The 15,141-nt window shown below is 36.5% G+C and overlaps 1 protein-coding gene and 1 pseudogene across 1 annotated transcript; both read right to left on the bottom strand.

The window, feature by feature from the left end:
* Window positions 1–1,776: 1,776 nt before the first annotated feature.
* Window positions 1,777–6,059, bottom strand: LOC107737431 (ras-related protein Rab-38-like; annotated as a pseudogene).
* A 1,108-nt stretch (window positions 6,060–7,167) lies between these two features.
* LOC107737423 (dipeptidyl peptidase 1-like) lies at window positions 7,168–14,857 on the bottom strand. The gene is made up of 7 exons (XM_016548910.1): window positions 14,519–14,857; window positions 13,282–13,427; window positions 12,483–12,646; window positions 12,177–12,332; window positions 11,800–11,915; window positions 9,674–9,805; window positions 7,168–8,453 (listed from the first exon to the last, which is right to left on the bottom strand). The coding sequence occupies exons 1-7, from the start codon at window positions 14,670–14,672 to the stop codon at window positions 7,954–7,956; spliced, it is 1,368 nt and encodes a 455-aa protein (XP_016404396.1). The 5' UTR covers window positions 14,673–14,857; the 3' UTR covers window positions 7,168–7,953.
* Window positions 14,858–15,141: the final 284 nt, after the last annotated feature.

A 15,141-nucleotide genomic window follows, 5' to 3' on the forward strand; every position in this document is an offset into this window, starting at 1 on the left:
TTTTTCATTTTTCAGATTTCAATATTAAATTAAAAAACGAATGATCGGAAGATACCCTGATTGCTCCGGTCATCGTAAATGCTTCATTCGACTTTTCGGAGATCATCTACTCTTCCCTGTGGATAACCTCTGACCTATTTTCTCTACGATCTGAATTTCTGCGTATTGAATTTTGAATATTGAATTTGATGTTCCGAATTTCCTCTTCATCTTGAAAACTTGAAGCTGTATTTTTAAAAACTGGATATTTGCAGTCTAACAATTCAGAACAAAAAATCCGCTGTTTGAAAATACATGTCTATTAAAAAAAAAACTGCCATAAAAAATTCAATTGTTACATTTAAAATGTTAAATATTCAAGTTAAAAAAATCTAATTCAGAACTGTTAAATGCCACATAAAATTCAGTTGTTAAATGACATTTGTCAATAATTCAAATTTACACAATTCAAATTCAAATAGTATTGTCATATTATAAGCTCCATACCCTTTAAGAAGCTTTTCATGAATCCTGCCCATTGTCTGCAGTAGCTGATAGCCATAGATATTGTGTATGCAGGTTTTCCTTTTTTTTATTTTTATATATAATATGTAGTGTCCAATAACTGTCTCTGGAGTGATGTGTATGAGCTGATGTTGCTCTCAGCAAAGCGTTTGTGTAAAACCAGCATCTCCAGAGGCTTCTGTTGCTCCAGCTAATTGCACAAACTTTTCTTTTAAATAATACAACAAAGCCTAATAACTAACCTCACACACAATCATACAGCGTTTCACTGAACATGAACACATTCAAATCCCAACAGCAGTGAGAAATACAAGCGCAGAGGGAACACACACACTTTATTAAAGATTATGTTTATTAATACTTGAACTCTGAACTCTTATGCTGTATACTGGGGTATTTACAGGACATCATCATACATGCTCTAATTATATGTATATATCACTGACACGCGATAAATAAAAGAACAAATGTTGTTGGCTGATGGCACTGTAGTGTTTAAAACAAATGACAAACATTATAAATCACAACAGTTGACAGGGTTTCTGTGGGTTTAAAAAGCTCATCATTGGACCTTCCACAAATTAAGGCCTTAAATCAATGCAGAAAGACTTTAATTGATAAAGTCATGGCATTTTATGTTACATGCATTGCAAAAATGCCTAAGTATTTTCTAATACAAATATCTAAACATCTTTAAATCAAGATACATTCACTTGAGAAGCAAACTGAACATATGAAGTCTTGTTTTCTGAGAAACTGAACAAAATGAAGTGAGTTCATGTTTAAAACAAGAACAAATATCTGCAATGGAAACAAAGCTTGTGTTCCCTTTGAATTAAGTTGATTTTTCTGACCATTGGCAGACATTTGTTCTTCTGAAATAGTCTTCAGACATTCGCACTGGAAAACAAGCACTTTTTGCAGTGTGAAGGTACAGTAAAAGTTATATACCATATTTCTAGGGAGCTATTTATGCTTTTTTGTGAAATTAATAAAGTAACTGTATTTTCACATTTTGAAGTGTTTTGCGAATACAAGACATTTACATTTAGACACCATATTAACTAATTTCTTAAATTCTTTACTTGGTCTTAAAAGGTCTTACATTTACTTTCAGAAAACCTGCAGAAACCCTGTTTTAGAAACATCTGCAACTGCATGTACCAAAAATATTCAAATTCATTAATATTTTTAAGACCTGCATACATAATTAATGAACATCTAGACTTAACTGGAAAAAAAAAAAAACATGGAAAAGTTACGTTTCGCTCTGCTCAGTGGGCAAAAAGAAAACGTTTTTAATTTGTTGGTTTTGCTTATTCAGCCCATTTCTGTTAGTCAGTAAAAATATAAATTAACAGCAAAGCAGGTCAGTAAAATTATAATAAAATGAAAGAATGGATGGTTAAATACAGCATTGGCCTTTTGGGGTTTTGATTCTGCAGGAACCTGAAGTTCTCGTGAAGTTCTGCAGATGGATTTCTCACCGCTGTCTCTTTCTCTTAAAACATTTTCTGCTCTGCAGACTCAGTGTTCGATAAGTCTTGTTACCATGGAAACAGACACGGTCACCTCTCCGGCACTGACACAGATAAACAGAGACGACAGGAGATGTGAATGAGATGAGAAGAGAAGACACGTGATGAAAAGACTTGAAAGAGCCAGGATGAGGTTGAATGGAGAAGCGCTCCTCTGGAGATCTTCTTCAGGACCTAAAACACGCAGAGCAGGTTCCTCCGCGGCTGGACTCCTGCTGTGGCGAGATGGTGTCTGCAACCTCTGACTGCAGCAGATCATTCTCATTATCTATAATGTGCTTCACCAGACAGTGCGCAGCCTCATCTATATTAATATTCTCCTGTAGAGAGAGAGAGAGAGTGATAGTACCTTTCCTGTCAGTGTTCACACACTTCGTCTCTGGCTGTGACTGCATTAATTAGCTTGTGAATATTCATGACGTACTGTAGCCGAAGGACTGTGAGTCAGCAGAACGTGTGTGAGTGGTTTTGTCAGCTCTAATGATCTTCACACACAAACACCTGATTCACTACTGATTCACATAGCTCATCCAAAAAAAAATTTAATTCTGTTATCATTTTCTTCCTTGGAGCACAAAAGGAGAAATCTAACAGCTCATTCATTTTGCATGCACTACTCTTCAAAAGGTTGGGGTCAGTAAGAGTTTATTCAGCGAGGACGCATTAAATTGATCAGTTTGAAGTGACAGTAAAGACATTTATAATGTTACGAAAGATTTCTATCCCAAATGAATGCTGTTCTTTTGAACTTACTATTTATCAAAAATCCTGAAAAATAAAATGTATGATAGTTTGCACAAAAAATTAAGCAGCACAACGGTTTTCCACATTGATCATCAGAAATGTTTCTTGGGCAGCAAATCAGCATATTAGAATGATTTCTGAAGGATCACGTGACACTGAAGACTGGAGTAATGATGCTGAAAATTCAGATTTGGTCACAGGAATAAATTACATTTTACAGTAAATGCAAATAGGAAACAGTTATTTTAAACTGCAATAATATTTCACATTATTACGGTTTTTACTGCATTTCTGATCAAATAACGGCAGTCTTGGTGAGCAGAAATTGAACCGACACAAGGCTTGTTTCTGCCATGGACTAAAAAAATAAAAAAGGTAATTGCAACTTTTATCTCACAATTCTGAATTTTTGTGCAATCTCACAATTGCAAAAAAAAAAAAAAAAAAAAAATTCTCAGTATTGCGGGAAAAAAAAAAAAACTCAGATTCTGAGTTTAACTTGTAATTCTGCCTTTTATTCTCAAAATTGCAAGTTTATACCTCACAATTTTGTTTTGTTTTTTCTGCAATGGAAAAAAAAAAAAAAAGGTAATTGAGACTTTCTCCGAAATCAGTTTTTTTCCTTGTAATTGCAAGTTGAACATCTCTCTTTTTTTTTAAAAATCAGAATTGCGAGAAAAAAGTCTGAATTGTGAGAAACAAACTCAGTATTGTGAGAAAAAGTCAAAATTGTGAGATAAAAAGCTGCATTTACGGGTTTTTTTTTTTTTTATCTCATGGCGGAAACAAGAATCCATGAATGATTGTGTGTCAAGTGTAAATGATTCTTTCAACCAATTAAACCGCAAACAAACAGAATGGAAACTAGATCATACGATGACCTTTCACTCGACCTTTTAACCTCTGTGCACATCACATTGAATATCTGAAGACTCTGCTGGTGATATGAAAGCAGTTTTTAAATGATAATTCATGATGTACCTTGGCTGAAGTTTCAAACCATCCCACAAAGCCGTTCTCCTGGCAGAACTGCTCCATTTTGATGCCATTGTTAGTGAGAACATCTCTGCCCTGATCGCACTTGTTGGCGAGCAACACGGCCGCCACGTGTTTGCCATTGGATAAACTCAACTTGGCGTCAAGATCCTCCTTCCACTTCGTCACCGCCTCGAACGTCGATGGCCGGGTGACGTCAAAAACGATGAAGGCTCCCATGGCCTCTCGATAATACACCCGCGTCATGTTCCCAAAACGCTCCTGGCCTGCAGAAGAAATTGAATCAGAACAAACCGCACAAGAGTCTTCTGTAAACACCAGCTATATAGGTCATGAACACACACATTTCACCGTGACTTCATGATGATCATAGCAGAACACAAAGACAACAGTGAGAGGTTTATTTTCAGCTGAAGCCTCGGGTGAATGTGAGAGAATTTCAGTCTTTCTGCTTTTTCTGATCCACGTGATCGTACTTTGAGATTCTTGTACACATTTCCAAGGGTCCGAACTAAAGCCTGGATATCGTTAATGAGGAAAAGCACATTCCAACGGCTCCACTGAGCTCCAGTGAAAAACTTAAAGCTCAGTGCTCAGGATTAGTGTCAGAAGTTACTGGAGCAGTGGAGTGAAGACTGAGAAACTATGAAGAGAGCAATGGAAACTACCCAGCTAACAGAGAATGTTCTCAGAACTTTCTGGCAATGTTCTCTCAAAGTTATGAATAAACATTTTTCCAAGAACTTTTGTGGTCTTTAGTAGCAGTCTAAAAATGTTAGCACACAACCATTATTTGTACATTGTTCATGGAATGTTTTTTTTCTTTCTTTCTGAAACATTGTAGTTGTACATATTTGAAATGTTGCTACTTGTTTCAGAATGTTCAGAGAATATTGAAAAGTAACATTCCATAATGTTTGCAAAATTCTAAAATGGAATGTTCTCTTAATGTTTGCATAAACAAGAAAAAATGTAAACATTTAAAAAAAAGGACCTTTTGAACTTTTAGAGAACATCCAGAAATAATTTCCTCATAACTTAATGGCAAAACGTTCCCTGAACATATTTTTGTTAGCTGGGTAGTGCAGCAACATGAGACGTCCTATAATAAATGAGTCCAACAGCTGAGAAATAAATAGTTGCCATTTACAACAAAAGATGTCATGTTTTCTTTCCATTTAATATCGAGCTTTTTTATTGTAAAGACATTCAGTCATGTAAACGTTGAGTGCTTAAATAGCCTACCTCTATAATCGAGTTGATTTGGGGTTTTTTTCTTGGGAACGACTAAACAATGACAAATCACGCTCCTCTCTGATGCCTCTGCTCATTTAATCTATTTACAACGACGTTCCTGTTTTCCTTCTGGTTTGTTTATGTGGAAATCTCCCTCACATGAGCGACGAACACATGACAGAGCCAGCGCGCGTGAGGATCGTTATTCAAGAGAGACTGGAGAATAAAACAATGCGGCTTCGTAATTAGATTACGACATATTTGAATAGGTTTGGTTCACATAACATTATAACGTTATATAAAGCCTTTATATAAATTATATATAAAATGTTATATATGAAATTGCAAAACTCTAGCCTATATGAATGGACTTTTTTTTGTCAGTTTTTAGTATCAAAAAGAAAACTAGAAAGCAATAAAATTGAATGATTTCTATCTATCTATCTATCTATCATTGTGCAAGTTATTCACAACTTTGTGACAAGTTAAGAGTAAAGAAAAATAACGTAAAATACTACGCACATGTCAATGTCTAAGACTGTAGGCTACATATGACTATACAAATTAATGCATTTATAAAATTGTGTAATTTAGTTCCTATTATTTATTTATTTGGGAACTTTACAATCTTAGGCCCAGAAGAAATGTATAATAATAATTAAAAAAAAAAAATAATAATAATAATAAAATTACCGGCGATGTCCCAGAGTTGTAGTCTGACGGTCTCCTGCTGGAGGTTGAGAACTTTGAGCGCGAAATCCACGCCAATCGTCGCGCGGTAGTTCGGTGAGAAGTTCTGGTGCACGTAGCGCTTGATGATGCTGGTTTTCCCCACACCCAGATCACCAGGATTTTATACAAGTGTTCCTTCAGGTGATGGTTCTGCATGGCTGTGTGAGACGGAGCCGAACATGGACGCGTGTGATCCGCGGTCAGACTCTGAGGGAAGAAACAGAAACGCCCCGCGGAGAGAAAAGCGCAACTTGTGACTCGTCAGTCGAGCATGAGACCAGAGACGGAGGGGCCTGTTGAAACTTCATCACCATGGTAAGTACAGATGTCGTAAAAGATCATAATTAAAACTACTGTTCGCTTAAACAACAAAAAGCACCAAATACCACCGCTCTGAAGTGTAGTTACCATGGTAGTAGGTGTGAGGATCACGCCCTCAACAACTGGCAAGTTTTCTTCACCAATTACGAAAATGTGCGAAGACTTAAGTGTAAGTCCTATAATAAGTTTACACTGACTATCCAATATACCATGGTAACCATACTTGCTGCCTGTTAAACCTGATACTAAAGCTGTCATCAGAAAAACAAAAACGTTTATCTGTCTAAATGGGGACACAGACTTGGTTTGTTTTTATACAGAGGTAACTTAAGTTTCTGCATTGTTTAATGTTTTTTTTTTTTTTCCATTCAGATGTGGACATACCTAAAGTAATGTAACTCAACTAGCTCACTTCTGTGTACAAATGTGTCCCCAAAATATGGTTAATCAGGTACAAACAGACTTTTGGACATGTATCATAAAACCATGATACCACGGTTTCCTAAAGCAATTTTCCATACCATGTTTAGACCATGGCATATAGTTAACATCCCAAATGACCAAAGCCCACTTGAATTCTGAACTGACAGAACTAATATGAAATCCGATTCAAATGGACTAATTTATGGGATAAATACAAATTTGACTTCATGCATTTCTTTCCACTTAGGCTACACAAAAGTGAAGTACACCTGAGGGCAAAAGTACCTTAAAAGCAACTTTATTAAAAATCATGACACATATACAGGTGCAAAAAAGGCAAAAATCTAAGATTGTGATTGGATTCAAATAGTCCCGAGCAGCTTAACGGTTGGCAAAGGACTCAAGTGATTGTTCATTAAATCACAAGTACTGATTTTCCTGAGAGCAATTGCCAACTTGATATTCTCTAAATACAAATTGACTATGTCAATTAAAAGAGTGGTGTAAAAACTGACAAGGCAGAGTGCAAATGTGACATTCAGAGCTCACATGGATCAATGAAAATCTAAAATCCCTTTTCTTAAAAACACATTATAAGCAGTTGAGCCACATTGCAGCACCTGAAGGCACCCAACTTTCATTAGCACAGATCCAACAAGGAGGGGGAAAAAAATGAAATGCTGTTTTTGGTCATACACACAGTCCTTGTGGAAATCCACATAAACAGAGCAAAAAAGGACAGAACAACTTTGTTTGTGTGTTGAAGTAGAAGATTATGAACAGATGGAGGCAGCAGGTCAGTTGCAACAAAACACGGCACTGCAAATCTAGAGACAAGACCTACAAAAATTAAGATTTTTAGATCAATTTAAAACCATAACTACACTATAGACAGGGTTGGTTTTGGGTGACAGCAACAATTGAAAGAGCAGGTGACCCAAGACAGGCCGAATCAGGAGTTTTCAGGTGGACAGGTGGCTAAGAGAAAGATGATAACTGGGAATTTGAAGAGGCCTCATCATTATTCCTTAAAGGGCTGCCAAAAAGAACAGTAAAAGGCACAGAAGTTGAATAAATTCCCTAGAGGTCAGCAAGAGAAAGTCAAAAGCTATGGAGACAGAGATGATGTCGACTCACATGGAACAAGACCAAGACGACAACCAAAGAGGAGAACCTTGAAGCCAAAATTAACTTAGTTTCAAGCTTCATAATGTATGAAGAATTGGGAAATGAGAGCGAATCAAATCTAAAGAGACTTGTAATTTCACGTTCAAACGGTTTGCTACTAAAAGGGACCTGAAAAGGCCATTTCACAAAAACAAATTAGACGTTTACAACTTGGCGACAAAGTAAAAAAAACCAAAAAAAAACAGCACTGTTTTCCCTTTTTCAGAATTGCGATTATCAAAATACTTCTCCAGGCCGTGCTCGTTTCAACTGACCAATTCGTCTACACTGTCTAAAGTTTGGCGATTGGTGTAGCGGCTACAGCAATGCTCTCAATGGCGCATTCATCTGTTCCTCGACGGATCCTGAAAAACCCATTCTCACCCCACCCGGTTCCCCAGCTGTTCTTCACGATCCAGTACTTCTCGCCGGTCTTATGGCACTTCCCATACCCCACCAACAGCACGGCGTGATTCGTCAGCTCAAACGGATTGATGGAGTCACGGAGGCCGGTGTGATGGTAGATGCCCTCCTTGTAGTTCATGAAATCTGGGTAGACCTCCAGGGCCACACCCATGGGGCCGTTCCTGACCAGCTCCAGCATCATGGCCGCCTCGCTGCACCCGCCGTAAAACCCACCCACGTAGTGATAATCAGAGGCGTAGTACCTCGTGCATTTCTCAGGTACTTTGCAGGGAGAATCCTTCCCGGTGTATGGGAAACAGTCCTCCTCCACAATGCCAAAGTCCTGGATGTATTTCCCAATCAGGTATGGAAAACCTCCATCACAACCTGTACAAAAGACAAAAAAAAAAAATGAAATGCAGACTAAAATCCAAAATGTTAACTTCAGGATATTCAATTAATTGCAACATTTATGGGGGGAAAAAAAGAGGGGAAGAACCAGGGTTATTATAGTACCTAAACCAAAAAATACAGTAAATAAAAAACAATAATATTCAATAATTGAAAAATGTTAACTGAAATAAAATAATAAAACTAGCTAGTTCCTAAAGCAACACTTCTCATTTTCTAAAATAACCAAAAGTACTAAAATAACTAAAACTGAAATAAACAACAACTATATAGACATTTAAAAACAAAAAAACCCTAAAATTACTAACAATAAAGCAGGAAAAAAAAAAAGAAAATATTAACAATATATAGTAATAGTATCTCGATACAAAAATAACACTGGGAATGACAACATTGTTGTTTATAATCATAATCTACATCATTTATAATATTTTTATAATCATTTTATATAAAACAATAGTATAATCAATTGTATAAAAAGTAAACTGACTTAGATCAGAATAACTTGCAGCTTAGATCAGAAAAATTATAATTCATGATAAAAATTATAATTCATTTTTAGTAGCAATAATTTTAGAATATAACGCATAAATAATAATAATAAAAGCCATCATATTAAAAACAATAGCATGCATTTATAGAAAAAAAAAACATTGGTAGCAACAATTTTATAATATAACTACTGTATATAATAAAATTTCACTATTACCATTACTAATACATTTTATTATTAAAAACAATAGCCAATAATAATAAAAAAAAAACAATCCCTTTAACATGCTTTCATTTCTCTCCCAATCCATCCTCCCATTACATTTTATAAAGGACAAGTTCACATAAATGCAATTAAAATGAGAATTTCATCCTGAAACTTTACATATTTAAAACAACAGCTTAAATAATGAATAATGTAAATAAGTATACAATTTTTACATCCCTAAAGAAATAAATCTTTTTAATCTTATAAAACCTACAGGAAGGAGAAAAAAAAAAAAAAAGGAGGAACCCAAAGTCAAACATTTACGCAAAGAACCCATTCTGATCTCAATCGGATTGTGTCACCATAATCCTGAGGGTACTGGAAAAGCAAACATTCACGGTTTTATAACTGCTAATACGCAGACAGGCCCTGTGAAGCTCAGCACAGATACTGCTCACATTAAACACTGCCTCAGTGCAGCAACACGTGCTTTTACCTTGAGAATACTGGGAGCAGGACACCACTTGTTGTGGACTGAACACCGGCTGCTGTGTGTTGTTCGTCTGGATTCGGACTCGAGCTTCAAGCATTCCCATAGTGGAGAAAGAGTAACAGCTGCCGCATTGAGCTTGAGAAAGAAAAGAAAGAGAGGAAATCATTTAAAGATGAAAAAATGTCAATTTACAACCTCATTTCCTTGTCTTACAGAACTATCCTTTAATCCTCTCATGCCTCCTCTAATGTGTCTAGAGCATCTGAAGGAGCTCTTAACAAAAGTGAGACACTATCAGGCTCTGAAAGGAACGAGCCACTCCAGACACGTCGACCAGCGCTTGAAGAGCCGATCATCTCCTCACACTTATTTCAGAGAGAAGCAACCAGCAAGACTATATCAGTTTGTGTTTCTCATCACGACTGACTAGGAAAGATGAGATTGTAAACCCAAGAGTAGTATGCTTTAGGTACATAAGATGTCTGACCATCTTTGACACCAAGCTTCTAATCACAATATGACTTTTGAATTGGTTTTTCAACTTAAGACAAAGAAATAAGAAGACTTTAAACAGACAAACTAGTGACAAGCCCTGGTTATCTTGCTCATGGGACCACAGATCTTAAACCAAATCACTTCAGGCCAAAAATATCCATTTCCCACAAATATCTTTAGAATACATGGTTAATTCTGAAATACATTTTAAAACAAGATGGTGTAGTTACTGCATGTACCAGTGGAGGATAACTAGCTCATGCTAACCATTGGGTCCTACTAGTAATGACCCAAAAAGACAAAGCGAAAATCAAAAAGGATCAGTGGCAAAAAAAAAAAAAAAAACACCAGTCCATTCTGTTGATTTTATGGTTTTAACTCAGCATTATTGTTAACTTAAAAATGCCACCACATTTGCGGTAATTTAAAAAAAAAAGAAAAAAAAAAAAAGAGGAAAATAAATTACTACATGAAAAACTTTCACTTATTTCAGTGTCAAGGCAACATTTATAACCCCCCCCCACCCCCACTCTGGCTTATGTATAATTTAAAGGCAGCGGCTATTTGCACTAAGTGAAAATAGCATATTTTCTTAGTGATAGATGCTATTTACACGAAGTGCAAATAGCTATAGATTCTATTTACACTATGATAAAATAGCAGGATTTTCTGCTATTTATACTACTTATTGCAAATAGTGGCAATTATCTGCACCTCAGTATTGTAGTACATTATAAAACAGTATGCAATAACTTATTGAGTTTGTTTTAAATTTTAATTAAAATTATTAAATGGATGCCACCTTATTGGGACAAAAGCCCTCTCTACACCTACCCTAACCAGATACTTTATCAACTTTTTGATTATTTCCTTCATTTTCATTGAAAATAAATGCTTTTCTGATGTGATGTGAAATTTGAAAAGGAAGAAAAAAATGTTCGGCAAAAGGCGGATTCGAACCCGGGTCGATCGCGTCAAAATGAATACGACACGTTTTACCATCTGCGCCACTGGAGCTGACAACCGTGTTTTGTAATGTTGACTAGTCCAATCACACGTTGGTGGGCGGAGCTAGTGTAAATAGCCTCTGCCAACAAGGCGGGCTATTTGCACTTAGTGTAAATAGACACTCCGTAATTTAAATTGTAAATATTAAAAGTTTAAATATTGAATATCCATGGGCTCCTCTCCAGAAGCCTTACTTCACAATTATTATTATTATTACTACATTATTATTATTATTATTATTATTATTACACACTTATACAAACAAATAAATAAAAGTACTGTATTAGGTTTGTTGGGGAAATTTCTGTAAAAATAAACAATAGCCAAACACAGACTAGATAAAAAGCTTGTAATTTTCTGGTAGTGTTTCTAGCATCATTTATCAGGCTCTATTCTATAGCAAGAACAGCTACATCATTCAATAACACACACTTCCTGGATTAGAGTGAAAACAATCAATCAATCAATAGCAGCATATTGAAGCTATTCCCAGGACTCGACTGCAGATGGTAAAGAACACCAAGAGGTTTCTGATATACATCACTTGCTCAACTCGGAGCAATACAGGACAGATTGAAGCAACCATTTGATTGCAGCATTTCCTCTCACTCTCAACACACACACACCTTGGTTGCGGACAGGGCTAACATAACTGACTCCGTTCACGTCTCTCCAGTCCCAGTGTTCTGGAAGACCGGCTGCCATCTTACTGTCTGCAGAAACCATCACAGGCCTGACACGTCTGAGAGAGAGAGAGAGAGAGAGAAACTGACATGAAATTACAGATGACCATTTATCTTCCAAATGAAATGTTGCTACTCTTAATATTCAGTACACAATATTCTGCAGAAGAAGAATCACCTATGCAGTTAACCACTTTTACTGTAAAATGCTTCTAACTAAATCACACCAGACATTTATGAACTCTAATAACTCAATTCTAAAGGCATCAGTTATTTATTTTTCACAAAAGCCCTGACTGCACCAGTTAAAGTGAGCGTACCGTGGTATACGAGAGGCATGTCCTCCTGATCTTCTCAGCATCTCCTGTATGGTGAGGGTCTCATGGAGACTGTATGTTGTCGCTTTCCAAGACTTCTGAACTAAGTTTATTTGATTCACAAACCCCATGTTGTTTGTGTATGGCAGCTTCATGAGCCTAGAGATCAAAGGTTTGTTATCATGAAACCCAATAAATGCATCAATCACTCAAGGTTGATGAAATCACATGAGATCTTATCAAGATATAGAGAGCAATTAAAGGACAATCGATTCACAAGTGAGAAACAAAAACTGCTGACACACTTACAGTTTGTGTTGGAATCCAAGCATGTGATTGTGGTCGATTCGGGGTGGGATGGGCTGCACTTTCTTCCCAGTGAAACAGCCCCAGTTATTCCCCAAAACATCATGAACCCAACCGGGCAGCGTCTGATCGCAGTAACTGGTCACCTCTGAACCCTGCTGAGAATACTAGACGCACAGAGAAAAAGAAATAATACTCAATGCAATAACGTTACCGTTAAAGCACATTTATTATTATGAATAGATTTAAGCATTTTATGTGATTCCCAAACAACATCATGTGATCCTTTTAATACTAGGGTTATGCAAAACTACATAAATGGTCTAATTCTAAAATTGTTTATAATGTATATGAAGGGCAAAGTCTTCATATTTTGTTGATTTCTTATTGTTTGAACGCTGTGTTGTTATTGTTAACTAAAATAATCAACATTTTCTTGTTTTTGGTAGATGAAATAAAACACTGGTTTAAAAAGTTGCCTTGGAAACTACTGCAATAAGTTTAAGTTGAAGTACCAAAATGAAAAAAATTTAAATGAAATAAAAAAAATTAAAATATAAAAACACTAATTCCAAATACTACTAAATACTGTAATAGTATTAATACTAAAATAACAGGATCTCACAAAAAAAAAAAGATTGCATGTGTAAAATCATCCCACATTTATTGAGCTAGACACCAGTACAATAAAGAACAGAAACACAAAAGAGCTGATGTCAGAATTTCCCTTCTGTTATGAAACCACGGTCATCTGATCAGTCATGTGCTGTTACCAAGACTAAAAGTGTCTCATCATTCTTACCTTGAAAAACCCGAACCACTTGTAGTCATTGATCACCACTTCAAAGCCCTGGTTATAGATGAGAGTGAAGAAGCCAGTGTGACCGAGATCATCCACAGCTACAGACAGCTTCTGCAGGTCCACGGTCACCGTTTTCACTGACTTTCCTGTTTAAAAGTCAACAGAGTTGAATTTAGAAACTTAAGGAAGTAGCTTTGGTGATATGCAAACACAATGGCTGCCATTCAATACCTGCCTATATATAGCATTCTGTACATCATATGTGCTTTTGAATGTTCAGATGCACCTATGATGCAGCCCACAAATGCTGCCTATGAAGGTTTTTAAAACATCTACAATAGGAAAAAGAAACTATATACACACAATATAAACCAAAAATGACAATTAAGTTTACACTTTTGTATTCTCAGTCAGAATTAAAGTAGTAATATAGTATTGTTAAAGGGGTCATATGATGCGATTTCATTTTTTCCTTTCTCAACATGCTCCAATGACCTGACATTAACAAAAACACTACATTAATATCGGACAACCATGTTTTTGACATGGTATAACTTTGGAGTAACTTGGAAATACCATGGCACATGAACACGGTAATCGCTCAGTCAGTAGCATGGTAAATGTTAAAGTATACTAACGAAGCTGCTTTTGAATGTTCAAATGCACCTTTGATGCCTTCATAGACAACATTTCTGGGCAGTGTACTAGGTTTTAAAACACACCCAACATATACAATGGGGAAAGGAAACACTATATACAATATTTATCAAAAATAACAATCAAGTTTACTGTTGTACTCTCAGACAGCATTAGTGATATAATGTTGTTAATTAGGAAAAAATATGCTCTAATGGACTGACACCAACAAAATACTACTATGACTACTACAAAACCATGTTTTTTTTTACTTGGAGTAGCTTGGAAATACTATGGTATACGAACATGGTAATCATTCAGTAACATGGTAAATAGCAAACAAAGTATAATAGCAATGCTTGCTAATCATTGTAACATCATGGTACTACCACAGTACCAGTGTTATTAAGAGTATCCAAAAAGTAAATCTCTGTGCCATCCTTAACGCATCATTTTAGTATAACACCTATAATTAGGTCTATTATATTAAAAAGAGGCACAGATGTTCAGCTGAAGACCTCAGCATGAAACCGAAAGTAAAACTGAACTTCCGTGTGGAAGACAAAAGCGCACTGATTCAGATAGTGTGATCTGGTCTGACCTGTGCTGGAGCAGTTGATGGTTCGATCGTGACCCACATCATACACGCTGAAGATCCAGGTGCCCAGCAGGTCCTCATAGGTGCAGTTGGCCGGAGTGTCGGCCGCAGACCCGCCGATAAACGCCAACAAAACAATGAGGGCGAGCGCACGCATCCTTACGACGGCTCGACAGCAGACAGACAGCGATATATAACGGGAGTGATAGCTGACCAGACGCAAGGATACAAACGCGTGTCCCTCTCGTCCTTCCGCGCACCTGCGGCACTGAAACTGTTGACCAGCCGCGTGCTACTGAACTTATACAGCGACGATCATATGACACGAGTCACATGACATGCCAGTGCGCGCGCAGAAGTAATACTATCACACCGACAAAAACACATTCATCATGCAAACATGCGCATTTGATTCTATCACACACAATAATTAACTCAATCACATAAGTACATGCATTGATCACAAACCCATTCATCACACGAACAGACAAACCTATTTGGTCATGCACACATTATTTACAGTGACATTACTCAATCAGAACAATGTAGCCTACATGCTACAAAAACAACAATCATGGTTTAAATCAGAAATACATTAGAGTGCATTGCAAATGCTGTGTTATGTT

Source organism: Sinocyclocheilus rhinocerous, unplaced genomic scaffold, assembly GCF_001515625.1.
Source record: "Sinocyclocheilus rhinocerous isolate Xijiao unplaced genomic scaffold, SAMN03320098_v1.1 scaffold1576, whole genome shotgun sequence".
Taxonomy (NCBI): Eukaryota; Metazoa; Chordata; class Actinopteri; order Cypriniformes; family Cyprinidae; genus Sinocyclocheilus; species Sinocyclocheilus rhinocerous.

Bases quoted from the DNA above. Each gene is read 5' to 3' on its own strand.
- LOC107737423 (XM_016548910.1), bottom strand. From the start codon at position 14,672: ATGCGTGCGCTCGCCCTCATTGTTTTGTTGGCGTTTATCGGCGGGTCT. The intron at 12,333-12,482 runs GTAAGTGTGTCA...TTTGATCTCTAG, and splicing joins CTTGGATTCCAACACAAACT to GCTCATGAAGCTGCCATACA. The intron at 11,916-12,176 runs GTACGCTCACTT...TCTCTCTCTCAG, and splicing joins CATGCCTCTCGTATACCACG to ACGTGTCAGGCCTGTGATGG.